The following is a 14,228-nucleotide window of genomic DNA, read 5'->3' on the forward strand; positions in this document are numbered from 1 at the left end:
ATTTTCGGACGCGTTTCAGAATGGACTTCACTGGCAGAGAGAAGGCAGAACTCGCTTCGTGTTTATTTTTCTTTAAAATAAAACATAAAAAGTAACATTTTATCTATGTATTCATTAGTTTGAATATAACCAACATTGGCACAGCTAACATCTTAGTTGATGACTTTATTTTTGACAAAAATAGTATTTTATATATAGAAATTGCTAAACAAAAGCTTATTTGATGTGACAGTATATTCTACAGTAAAAACTGTACCCAAATCTAGTCAACAAAATGTTGTCTTTCATATTTCGTCTGACTGTAACGTTGTTTTCATGAAATATTAGGGCATATTGTTAATTTGCAGTTTAATACGTTGCTTATACAAATAGCCTACATTTTATTTCAACATTCAGTCGATGTTTACTTATCTCAGTATAGCAATGCAGTTTGCTAAAACATCATCATTCATTCACACACGCGATTTAAATTTAAACTGTCTTTGCCAGCTGTGGTAAACAGCGCGCATCTGTGCCGTTTATTCATTCATAAACAGAAACCCACGTGAAGAAATTCACGTGAGAAGGAAAAAACTTACTAGTATTCCTCAGCTCGCTCCTCGATATACCCGCACTTCTGAGGGACATTTTCCATTAGTATTATTCCTCACAGCGCTGCAAGACGGTGTAAACAATGATCTAAATAAACTTGTGTGTTTTCTCGAGCTGATGGGGGCGTTCACAGGATTGCCTCAGCCATTTGCGTTTGAATAGCGCGCGCTCTCCGTGGGCGTGGCCGATTATAACGTAATGAGATGAGATGAGCTCGACTGGAATCGCTCTCTTTTAATACAGATTTCACAAGATGAGAATATTAGCTTTTTATATAAATTACTTCATTTAAAAGAAGAGAATTCAAGCTTCATGCCTGTGTGCCTGTATGTCTGTTTGACTGAGTATTCGCTGAGTTATTGTTAATTTTCGGACGCGTTTCAGAATGGACTTCACTGGCAGAGAGAAGGCAGAACTCGCTTCGTGTTTATTTTTCTTTATTTGGCAAAAAGCACAACACTTTGTTTTTATTGTGAGTATACACAAAAATAATACACATTTAACAGAATCGATTGATGTACGAAACTCCTATGGAAAATCAAAGTCAACAGAGTATTTATGAGTTTCTTTTACACTAATAAAAAAAAAGCGAGCTGGTATCGCCAGCGATACCGTAGACCTCAGGGGGTTAAGCAGCCGTTCTCAGACACCACTCTCTTCAGGCACCTGAGAGTCCATTTAAAAAGCCATGAAGTGGTTGAATGTCCATACAAGAATTGCCAATTTAAAAGTAATGTGTACTCGTCATTCAATTCACACAAGAGCAAGAACCACCAATTTCATTCCACCTCAGATTATAAAGATGGTCTAATAGTCAGTCAGGAATCAGATGTACCACAGTGCTCTCATGCTACAGCATCTGACACTACAGAAAATGAACCTGGCCCAAGTAATGACAGCCTTGATGTAGCAGAGATGCAGTGTGATATTGACAAGTTGAGATGTCAATTAAAATGTAATTTGTCCTCATTATTTTTGAAGATGCAAAGCATCCTCCATGTCTCGGACACAGCTTCACAGGAAATCATTCAACACTTGAATGAGATATTTTCCTTATCAAAGCCAATAGTAAAAGAGACCTTAACAGAGACACTTCAGAAACATAACTTGGCTGTTTCTAGTTCTGTTCTGGACGAACTAACGGAGGCTGTTATGGACTGCAATGTTGTAGTTAAAGCCACGTCAAAAGGCTCAGATTTGTCTACTGCAAAGCGCAGAAAGGTCTTTGTCGAAAAAAATTACCCTCTGGTTAAACCTGTGCAGTATGACTTGGAGATGTCAGGGAAAAAAATGGTTTATGTGCCTATTCTTACAATGATTCAGGAGCTGTTCAAAAACACAGATATTCTTCACAAACTCCAGGAGTCTGTTAGTTTACCTGATTCAGGAGCTGTTCAAAAACACAGATATTCTTCACAAACTCCAGGAGTCTGTTAGTTTACCTGGTCACTATACATCCTGCTGTGATGGTTCATATTTTCAAACTAACACATTGCTTTCATCAGGAGAGTTCAGTCTGCCACTCCAACTATACATTGATGAATTAGAAATAGCAAACCCACTTGGAACATCAAAAAAAAATCCACAAACTATGTGCTGTTTATTGGGTCTTTGCCAGCCTTCCCAGTAAGTATCGCTCAGCCTTGCAAACAATTCAGCTGGAACTTCTATGTAAAGTAGCTGACCTTAAAAAGAGTGGGTATAAAGCTGTGTTCTCTCCACTGTTGAAAGACATTAGCATTCTTGAGGAAGAAGGTGTGTTTATTGAGTCATTACGGCAGAATGTTAAAGGAACTGTTTCCTCTGATGGTAGGTAGCAAAGTTCCAGAGGGAGATAAGTCATGGGCTGTCTTAATGGATTTAAAAGACATTGTTGAGCTGTCATTATCACCAGCATTTACGGAAGAAACTATCCAGTATTTGCAATGTAAGATCAGTGACCACAGGCAGATATTTTCTGAGATTTTCCCTGAATCGTGTTTCCGCCCTAAACATCATTTTGTGGAGCACTACCCGAATCTTATAAGGCGTTTCGGGCCGCTAGTGCATCTCTGGACAATGAGGTTTGAGGGGAAGCACAGATTCTTTAAAAGAGTTGTACATGACACCCAAAACTTTAAGAATGTGACTTCTACTCTTGCAACTAGACACCAGAACATGATGGCGTATCATCTGAGCTCACCATCATATTTTAAGCCACATACACATACTTCAAGTGTCTCTTCAGTGCTAGTCTCAACACTGCCTGATTGTGCTAAGGTTTTCATTCAGGGACAGACAACTACTAGCATAGTCTACACCACATCTAGGGTCACCATAGATGGCACTGACTATGCCCCAGGAATGTTTGTGTCTGCAGAAGCCTGTGGTGGATTGCCTCAGTTCTGGAGGATTGATGAAATCTTTCTTGTCAATAACAATGTGTCGTTGCTCTGCAGTTCATTTGGGTCATGGTATGTTGAACATGTGCGCTGTTATGAGCTGTCACCAATGCCAGGAAGACTCTCTGTTTTTCAGATTTCGGATCTGAATGACACAATCACACTTGCTGCGTACTTCATTGATGGTCGGCTAATGCTGTCTCCCAGAAGATACATCTTGCAAAGGTATTGCTGAAGTTCAACATGGGTAGTTTAATGGGAAATGTTTCTGATCTGTGTTACAAAACACATTTTCAGATGTTGTGCATGTGATTGTTCATTTCTTTTTTTATTACTACTCTTAAGTCCATAGAAAAATGGCAGCTTCCTCCTGTTTGATGCTTCGTGTCATTGTTGATGCCAGGACTACTCGGAAGATCACACTCGCCTCCTATCCTGAATCCACCGATGACCTGAAAAATGTTTTAAGAGAAAAACTGGACTTGGATAAAAACTTCAGCATACAATACGAAGACCCAGATTTCGATGGACAACTTGTATCTTTGGTGGACATCGACGAGTTGCCACCAAAAGCTACTGTTAAGCTTTTTTTTGATGGAGGAAGTAGTTCTACATCAACAACAGACAGTGAATTATTAACTGATGTTTCCACACCTGAACGTGTTTCAGGGTGGCCTCAAGACAATTTTCCAGTGCCTGCATTTTCTTATGAGGTCGAACACATACTTAGAGAAGGAAATTCTGCCTTTGAAAAAACAGGAAAAGTGCTGCAGCTAACCAGAGACCAGAAGCATGATGTCCTTGACAAATTAGCAGCTGCAATCTATAATTTTAAAGCCTACCCAAGTGACAAAGAGCTGTCAAAAGCAGCAGAAGCTCTGGTCACCAAACACCCATGTCTGAAAGAGCTGGGTTCAGACACCGGATGGTTTGGATGGAAAACTAGCATCAAATTTTAAATGGGAAACTTCAGAAACAAGCTGAGGAGAGCAGGATGTATGGAGGTTGCAGTGAACGCTGGAAAACGAAGCAAAAGCAGTCCAGACAATGAACAATCACACTCGAACATAAAAAGGGCAAGAACGTGCCGAGGTAAACTACTTACCAGACTTCCCCCAAGGTCATGATTCTTCGACTCTAGAGCAGCAGAGGGTTGAAATTACAGAAGAAGTTCAGAAGGCTGAAAAAAATCTTGTTGTTGTTGATAAGAAGATACAGATGACATTTGCATTACGCAGGAATGAGATCATTACCAGTCCATCACCAGTGAAAGAGATCCTTGGACGCTGGCCAGCTCTACGTTTGGAATCACAGGTATAATTAAATTTAATTATGTGTTTAAAGAATTTATTTAATAGTTTCAGTCGTTTTGTGACATGCTTTTCTTGTCTTCTGTTTCAGGTATGTGCTGAATTTCAGCGCATTACCAACCAGAATTTGACAAACACATTTTACGTAGAGCTAGACCGCCACAGTGTTCGCCTGATGACTTTATATCGACAGAGAGCAGCGAAGACTGGAAAAACTGCTGATGCACTTGCTGAATTTCTTCGGGTTCATGACTTAAAGGTATTATCTTTGTATTATTGTTGTTTAACCCTCTGAGGTCGAGAAACGCGCCGACGCAGCAACGTAAACTTAAAAAAAATCTGTCATTTATGGTCATATAAATAAAATAAATACATGATTATAAACTATAGAGGGTGTTCTTTTTTTTGTGTACACTCACATTAACATCAAAACCTTGTTTTTATTTTTAAATAAATAAAATAAACAGGGTGCGCTTTCAGCTCACTCTGTCTCCGCAAAAATCTTTCTGAAACAAGTCTGGAAAATGAACTGCAACTCAGCGAATACTTATCACACAACCATGAAACATGCGTCTAAAGAAAGCTTTAAATTTCTACTTTTAAATAAAACAGTTCACATTCAAAACAAATATTCTCCTGCAATGTAATCTGTATGAAACTAAAGAGAAGTACAGTTTCTCCCGTCTCATCTAATTAGCTGTAATGAGTTCACGCCCTCTTGCAGAGCGCGCTATTCATAAGATAATGTGCTGAGGTGATCTATGCAAAATAAGGTAAAAAGCCCCCTGAAATGCTTTAAAACCAGCAAGTTTCATTCATTCACTTTCCTGCGCCGTTGGAAGATGACACGGTACACAGCCCTTCAGCTAGTCCTGGATAGCGATGAAGAGTTCACTTTTTCCTCAGAAGAAGAACAGGACTCTGACAACGAACGTTTGTATTTTGAAGAGCGACTTGATCCAGGCGTGGATAATATTTCGGATGAGTAAGTCTTTTTAAATTTACTTGCATTAGTTGACAAGCTATTTTGTATAAACGTAGGCTACATATTTTACTGGTTGGACCATTTCCATACTTGTCATTCAGAGTAATTTATATTTAAATGGTCTAGGCCAGTGGTTCTCAAAGTGTGGTACGCGTACCACTAGTGGTACGCAGGCTCCGTCTAGTGGTACGCAGAGGAATCACTGAATTTTGCACGTAAGATCAAACCGGTGTGATCTTTTACTGTCTATTTTGTGATCAGTCTTGGCTGGTCCCTGGAGCGTACGATACGATTACACCGGTGTGAGTAGAACGGCCAATGCATCACGTGATCAACTGCTAAATTTAAATTGTGCTTTCGCAGTTGGCTGGCGCTGAGCCAGAGACGGACGCGCGCCACAAACCACATAATGTTTATTTTAGGTTTCAGACATTTAAATTCACATAAGAACTAAAAAAACAATACATTTACAATTTGTAAAATACACACTGATTTCTATGGAAGCGGAAATTATAATAATTACCATTATAATTAGACGACACGTTTTACACATTGTGTAAGTAACTTTAAAGTTAACTCTATTCTTCCCCCAGTTCACCGGCCACTTACTTTCATGTATTTCGGGAGAAGTGGATGAATTCACGTGCTGTAAATCCAACAGATCCGATTCTCTGAACAGTGGCACAAACTAACGTAACACGGCGCATATAGCTCAACTAACGCGATCGTTTTAAAGGTGTTTAAACAACATAACACTTCCACTTGCATATATTTGTCAATCGGAATATCAAATATTTCATGCCATAGCTAACAAATTTGTAAATATTTTGAATAAAAAAATGAAATAAAAGCAGATAATTAGTCATTCAGCGCTGCGGTGTGTCACGTGACAAGCAATGACGCGTCACCATGGAAACAGTAAAGTGATCAGTTCTAAATAATGATCGCCTTGAAAAACTCACAGGGGTCATCCAAAATATTTTAAATTTACATTTAAAAGGGTTAAATATGAATACACAGCCTGTTTTTTTATTATTAATATTTTAAGGACAGTAGGCTACAGTTTTTATTTCACTTTTAGTTTTTTATTAACCTGTATGTAAGCAGCACAGTACATTGTTAATGTTCAAACGGTGTTTTTACAATGTTTAAAGTGGCTGACAATAATAAATATTCTTATTAGAAATTACTGTAAGCTGCCTCATTTTTGAGCTGTGCATAACTGTAGCTGAATAGGCCTACTACGCTACTGTATTTTCATATTGGTCATTATGGTGGTACTTGGAGAGCCAAATATTTTCTGAGGTGGTACTTGGTGTAAAAAGTTTGAGAACCACTGGTCTAGGCTATGCTTTATAAAGTAGGAGAGAGGCTTCATGCAGTCTGTTTTCTTTCGTTTTTAATAGTTTTGTTTAAAATAACACATTTCGAGCTTTCTATATATTTCTCTGGTATTTTAGGCAAAGCTTATGAGTTTGGGTTCATTTATGAGGCCTCCAGTTCCTGCTATTTTTAATTCTTATGTATTAAATACAGGCAATTGGTTAATGAAACAACTATTAAAATTAAGATACAATTAATACAAAACGAAAGACCTATGTTACAGACAAATGAAAGACAACATTTCGTTGATTAGTTTTGGATAGATTACACATTTTTACTGTAAAATATCTGCCACCTCAAATAAGCTTTTGTTTGCCAATTTTTGCTAATATGTTAAATATAGTATGTTTTGTCAATGTAGGCTATATTCGAAGTAATGAATCCTTAACTTTGAAATATGTATGATAAAATGTATACTTTAGTTTTTACAAAGAAAGATTACACTTCAATTGTTGTTGTAATTGTAATCTTTTTAATAAAAAATATATATATTTACAAGGTAGATGTAAACAAATTTTAAAAGGTAAATATAAGCCTTTTCTTTAAATAATTTTTATTGTGTTTTATTATTGACAAATTTGGGGAGAGGATACATATTCCAAAACTGAAAATGCAGTATGAGAATTAACTGCACAATTACTAGACATGTTTTCCTTAGTTATTATACAATTTGCAAGCAAAATTGGTGAAAAATAAAATAAAATAAAAAATTGACATGCTTCCAACTGTGAACCAATTTGGTAGAATATATATGCCGGTATATATATTAGTGGTGGGCCGTTATCGGCGTTAACGTGCTGCGTTAACGCGAGACTCTTATCGCGCGATAAAAAAAATATCGCCGTTAATCTATTCTCCAAGTTGGGTTGGGAGATGTCTCTATACTACACAAGCTATGATGACGCAATCTACCCGCGGCCGCGAGGTAAACCCGGCTGCAACGCATATTCGTCGTCATCTTAAGTAAACACGGCTGAAAGTGAAAGCTGGTGAAAAAGATCGGTGCAACATCCATTATTTGGACTTGGTTCGGGTTTAAGCCGTCAGACGAGCAGCAGCAAACTATATACAGAGTGTGTGGGGTCAGCACGCCAGAATACAGTTATCTTTCGTGCTTGAACTTACAATAACACACACAATTATGCCAAAATGTCCTTTTTTGTCGAGTATCTTCATAACATAAGAGCTGTCTTATGATGAACGTCAAGAGTTGTGAAAGAATGAGGCGCGTGCGAGAGCCGCGTCTCCGTCAGCTGGTCTTAAAGAGACAGCAGCCAATAAAGCTTTCTGTCAGTAAAGTTAATCAAAGAACAAAAAGAACAGAGAAAATGACTCACTGCTGTTGACTAAAGTTTTTTGTTTTTTTTTTGCTTTAATAAGGATTAGTCTATATTTATATATTTAATTTATGCAGTGCAGTTTGACAATTTCGGTATATGTCCTAGGTCTACCTGTTTGACAGGCACAGGTAAATATGACATTTATTTTTAACTCTTGTATTATTGAGACAAATAACAATATTGAATTTATTTTAATTTGAAAACAGTGCATTTAGTTGTTGTTTCTAGTTTGAGTTGAGAAATGGGCTACAAATTTCAGCATTATCACTAATCTGTGTGTGCATTTTACTTGAGAAATAAGCAAGTTAACTCATGAAACCATTTGTTTACTATATCGCAATCACATATCGCAATATATAATCACAATATGACATTTTCCCCAAATCGTGCAGCCATACTTTTCAGAAAAATGTATTTCGTATCATTGTCTTGTGAACTAGTCATTCAGCTTTTGATCAATAGTGATTGGCATGTTAAATCCCACACCTGGTGTGTGTTCCTTTGGAGGGTGTGGTTGTCAGGTAGGGGAGGGGGCCCATGAGCTTCAGTGCCCAGGGGCCCCTGAGGGTACTAATCCAGCCTTGCTTAGTGGTGTAGCACATCATCTCGATTTTAAGAATCGTTGTTGTGTTTCTTTTTAACTGAAAAGACATCAGTTAGACAATATTCTAATTTTAAATTTGGGGTTTCATAAGCTCCAAGCCATAATAAACATTAGACCTACTTAAGTCTCTGCAGCTAGTGTACTTAAATTTTATTTATCTGCAAAATTATGTTGTATACTTACAGTTTTGCACAATATATGTTCTCAAAACTACATACACCCTTTAAAAAAAAATACATTTAGCAGTTGTTTAGCATGGGTCTGTGTATTCTGTTCTGAAATGGTTTTATTATAAAATACTGTAAATCGTTATCGCAAGAGGCTGCAATGTATATCACAATATAGATTTTAGGCCATATCGCCCATCCCTAATTGATAGCCTATAGTAGTTGATAATAACATAGGCCTACCTAATGTTGCCTACGGACGGTAACAGTACAGTAGTAACCTTTTACAGTCTATGAGTAGAACAGCTTTCTCAAGCAGTTTGTGATGCATTTTGGAAACAGGAGATGAGGCCCTGGTCTAATGCGCCACCTGGCTTGAGAAACCCGTTCTCAAAGACTTACTTTTATAGTCATTATTTGGGTAGCACACATATTCTGAATGCCTTCGGCAGAATTCAAATGAGCCATTGTAATCTAGATTAATCTAGATTAATTTCAAAATTAATCTAGATTAATCTAGATTAAAAAAATTAATCTATGCCCACCTCTAATATATATATATATATATATATATATATATATATATATATTGCTCTTGCATTCTTTCTTGTGGCTATAGGTGACACACCTGAATGAATGGCTCATTAAGTATGCGGGCCCCATTGTCTCCTCAGGTGTGAACCACTACATATGCATGATGCTGTTGAATGGTTGACGCCCCTTGCGCATATTGCCTTTACAAACAAAAAGTGTTTTACAAGATTTAAATCAATGTATTGTGTTATGTGAATGATAAGGGCAGGATGATTTTCACATCATTTTGAAGAAAAAACTCTAGGCAATGACATCCATTTGTCAAAAGTCTTATTGTCACATATTTAGTATGTGTTTTGTGGCCTTATTTCAGAAACTTTAGTTTTTAGTTTTTTCAATAACCATGCATAAACATTATTCTCTCAAAAATACAAACATGTACATGCATGTTGCTCACATATTATGGTAGCCCTGTTTGTGCTAAATAGAGTGTAATTATACCTTTGCCATTAATATGTTTATAAGCAACTGAAAAAAGCACAAATGTCAGGGCATGTCAGAACATCTCAAGGACCCCAAAAACCACTCAGACCCCAGAGGGTTAATTATGGCACATAATTCGCTCTATATGCTGCTTTGAAACAATCTGTATTGTAAAAAGCGCTTTATAAATCAAGGTGACTTGATCCGAGTGAGTTGATTGATAAAGTAGGAAAGCCATTCACTGAAGGGCAGTTTGTGAAGGATTGCATGTTTAAAGTCACTGATAATCTATGTCTTCTCTCTGTCGGCAAATACAGTGGCAGAGCGGATTAGAGAGTTATTGAGTGTTCATTTATGATCAGTTATGAGGCAAAGCTAGAGATTTCACTGCATACTGTGTGGCGCTTGACGAAGGCACAGACAAAACCGACTGTCCTCAGCTTGCCATTTTCATCAGGGGTATTAATGACCAATTTGAAGTGACAGAAGAGTTGCTGAGTTTGTGTCCAGTGTATGGCCGTACCACAGGTACAACCGGTTGGTCAACACCAGCGCTACGATTTGCACGTTTTTGGCGGGACCACACACAATCTGCGGGTGGGATACCAGAGGAGACCTACACTTACAAGCCAGGTGTTAAAAAAAGATGCCAAGTTTAGCAAGAAAGTTGAGTGAGCTGGTCGAGGGAAAGAAACATCTGAAAATGGCTGCAAAAGAAAAAAAATAACTTAAAAATGATGATTAAATGTAATTCCTGTGGTCATAACCATACAGAACCAATTGACAACCATTTTGAATAAGTAAGGTGGGGGTGGTGGTTTTTGAGATCTGTAATTTAAGTAAAAATGCCCTTGTACTAAAGCATACTAATACATACAAAGTTTTAATTTTTCTTAGACTATTATGCAATGCAACTTTATTTTCATAGCTAGTAGTTATAGATGTCAGATAAATGAATGTAATGTAGTGAAAGTATTTTTCAAATGTTTTCTCATACATAGTGGAGTAAATTATGAAGTAGCATAAAAAAGCTCAGATAAAAGTATCTCCAAATCAAAAGTACAATACTTGTATCAATGTGCTTCCAACACTGTAGACCACACGTTGACTACTGTATCTGAATCTGTTATTTTTTGTATTTTTTTAAAGATTTGTTTGGGTGATTTTTGCCTTTATTGTGATAGGATAGTATAAAGTGGACAGGAAGGTGGGAGAGAGACGGGGGACGGGATAGGGAAAGGTCCACGAGCCGAGATTCTAACTCGAGTCACCCGAAGCGCAACGACTGTCAATGTCAATGTCGGCGCTGCCCATGAGGCTATCGGTGCCGATCTGAATTTGTATGTTAAAAACGTATATGTTAATGCCTTCTATTCCTATGTCTTTTGACTTATCTCCCAGGAGGTGCCAGTGAAGCAACCACAGAGCCAGAGGAATAAAGAAGTCAGTTTGGCTCAAGTCAAATCTAGTCATTCCAATGTCTCCAACTTCATGTGGATGAAATTTCTGTTCAGGTTAGTTTAATCCCCTTTAACCCCTGCCTGTGCTTCTGCAACCTAGTTATACGCATGCATGTATGGATGACAATAGACTGAAGCAGATGATTTTATAGGGTTTAGTTTATCATTAATGCTAAATAACTCTACATATGCTAAAAAAATATTGGTTAAAGATCTTGTAAATGTTATTGATCATCAGAGAACCCAACAGATAAATTGCTCTTAGCTTCTTATGAAAGCAGTGAACTCATTATAAACAAGTTCATTGGAAAGAAATCATAAACTATAATAAACTAAATAAATAAACTAGTAATGAGTTTAATGAACAGAAATATGTTTATTCAAACCATATTTTAAGTAATCAACATAAACTAGGTTTCACCTGAAAGTAGGGATGGCCCGATACCGATACTGGCATCGGGGATCGGGCCGATACTGTCCTCAAATACTCGTACTCGTACTCATAAAAATTCGCCGATACCACGCACCGATACCACGTCCATTTTGCGAAACGAAACTGGCCGCCGCGAGTGCTTTGTCGAGGTGAACTGAGGCATAGACGCGCGAGCTGGTCGAGCACATGCCTTAGTTTAAACAGACGAGACATCAGTGGAAAGTTTGTTCAGTCGGATGTCAATGGCAACGAAATTAAACGAGGCATGTAGCTTTAGCTTATTATTAACGTTAACTGACGAGAGAGAGAGACAGAGAGAGAGCGAGAGAGCGAGCGCACTTCTGTTGAATGCTCTTGATTGCTGATCGTTCACTCAGCACATGTTATTTGGATGAAAACTAAATCGTATATGTAGCCTAAGTAAAGTAAAACATGAACTGTTACCTGACTGAAGTATAACGAGTGGTTCCCTACGTTATTACAGGACGTGTGCAGGTTAAGAAGTTTCATGAACGCAAACATCCGAAGCGCGCGCCCCACAAACCAGCGTCTCAGCGCGAATACTGAATTAAATTGTCTTTCACGTCTTGCGCTTGTACGCCCGTCTTGGTGAGTATTCTATAGTAAACAAAGTCGGTTATATCTCAAATGAACGTAGCATGTTCAAGTGCGGTCTGTGCGTTCGGTCTTAAAGGGGCAGCAGTTTGATAAACCTGCTTCTGTGTTTTAATGCTAATCAAACAAAGGAGAAATAAATACTCACTGCTCTTGACTAAATAGGCTACCCTTTTCAACTTTAGAAAATATCCATCTATATATAATTCATACAGTAATGAATATGCTTTTTTCACATTTGATTACTTTATTCAAATTTCTGTACTGTTAGATACCCGAAAAACTCTAAAAACACTGTTTATTTCATTTGTAGCCTTTCTTTGTTCTATATTGTATATATTTGTCCTATTTGTAATTCGATTGTTTGTTTTTATTTTGTTACTGACTGCTTACTTGTTTTAAATTCACATTAATTAGGCTGCTAGTTTTTGTTGTAGTATCAAAATTGGATTAAATAATTGATATTTCACTGGTTTTGACACACATTTGAACCGCTGACCCAGTCCTCAGCACTGAGCCCTGCTGAAGCAGCTCTAAATATGTGCTGTGCTATTAAATGAAAGATAAAATATGATAGAGCAATAGAATGAACAGTGACAGAAGGCTTACAGAAGCTCATACAATGCATTTTAGCAGGCTTAATTAAGCATGAAAATAACTGAAAGAAATATATATATTTGATGAACAAATTAAGCCAACTAATATGATTTATAATCTTTTGGTTTATCTACTAATACATTTAAAAATTACAAATGCAGTGAAAATTCAGGTATCGGTTACGGTATCGGTATCGGCGAGTACCAAAAATTACAGTATCGGTATCGGACTCGTTCTGCAAAAAGTGGTATCGGGACATCCCTACCTGAAAGCTTAAATTGACCAAATTGATCCTGTTTTGCAATCTTGTTTGCCTTACCATGGAAACCTTTGCACTAATTTACGATCACATCCTTCTCTAATCTTGCCAAAGCATATAGCCTTCTATTAAAATATCTGAGACTCAAGCGTCAATGTGTGACCAGTGTTTTGCAATAGAAGTGATATTTTAGACAAATGTATTAATTTGTGACGATCAGCGTACAAATTATAATGGAGTGAGGGTGTCACCTGGTATCGTCAAAACAAAATTTCACAGGATCCTCATTTTTTGTCATATTAATCTCTTATTTGGAAAACGACTTTGTTAGACTTTTGGTTTTCTTGTAAGAAAAGCACAGATACACACTGTAAATCATCATGACTCACAAACACACACTGATCTTACTGTCTATATGAGGATTCATTAAACACATTTATTCTGACGTGTTATTTCACTGACAGAAGTTCAGCTGTAGTATTGATGTAATTGTTATGTACTGCACAGTAGTGATGTCACATTTGACACTGAAGCTTCAAAGCGCGTATCGAGTACGCAGCGCAGTTTCTCTTGAAGCTCCGTGCCGGAGCGCATATTGTTTTCAGAGAAACACGTGATCAACGAAAACAAAGCCTCACTTTCTTTCCAGTCACGTGAATGCTTCACTTTGCGTGTCGGAATGTTTGAACCCAGACCAACTCTACAGGTTTTTGGAAGTTTAAGTCCATTTACTAAAAAAAAAATTATATATAAATAAGCCTACAGCCTGTTACATGATCATATACAGTATTCTGACACGACACATAGACAGCATAGAAACCATAAAATAATTAAGCCAACATTTACTTGCATCAAGCAACTTGTATATTTTATTTCTGTATAGTATTAATATAATTGTTACATTTATTTTATTGCCACACTTTAATATGTGAATTATACGATCAGAAAACTGAACATTTAGCGTTGTCAGGCTTTTATTTGTGCTTAATGGATAAAACAACAGTGCCGCGCACTCAGCTGCTCATAAACATGGCTGCTATAAATTTGACCTGCCACAATATGGCGCTGTTTTCGACACTCTTGATG

The 14,228-nt window shown here is 37.3% G+C and overlaps 1 protein-coding gene across 3 annotated transcripts in view; it reads left to right on the forward strand.

Annotated features, from left to right (window-relative positions):
- LOC309497449 (uncharacterized protein) overlaps window positions 1-14,228 on the forward strand; it is a 62,783-nt gene that overhangs the window by 3,656 nt on the left and 44,899 nt on the right. For 2 of the 3 annotated variants that reach the window (XM_082167741.1, XM_082167740.1), the window contains exons 3-6: window positions 3,109-3,197; window positions 3,318-4,286; window positions 4,374-4,541; window positions 11,180-11,292. In XM_082167741.1, the coding sequence (XP_082023867.1) occupies window positions 4,191-4,286; window positions 4,374-4,541; window positions 11,180-11,292 (377 nt within the window). In that variant the 5' untranslated portion in view covers window positions 3,109-3,197; window positions 3,318-4,190. Of the gene's footprint in view, window positions 1-3,108; window positions 3,198-3,317; window positions 4,287-4,373; window positions 4,542-11,179; window positions 12,286-14,228 lie in introns of those variants that run through there. The other variant, XR_014205525.1, reaches the window with a different exon arrangement.

This window comes from Leuciscus leuciscus (genome assembly GCF_965113295.1).
Source record: "Leuciscus leuciscus genome assembly, chromosome: 4".
NCBI lineage: Eukaryota > Metazoa > Chordata > Actinopteri > Cypriniformes > Leuciscidae > Leuciscus > Leuciscus leuciscus.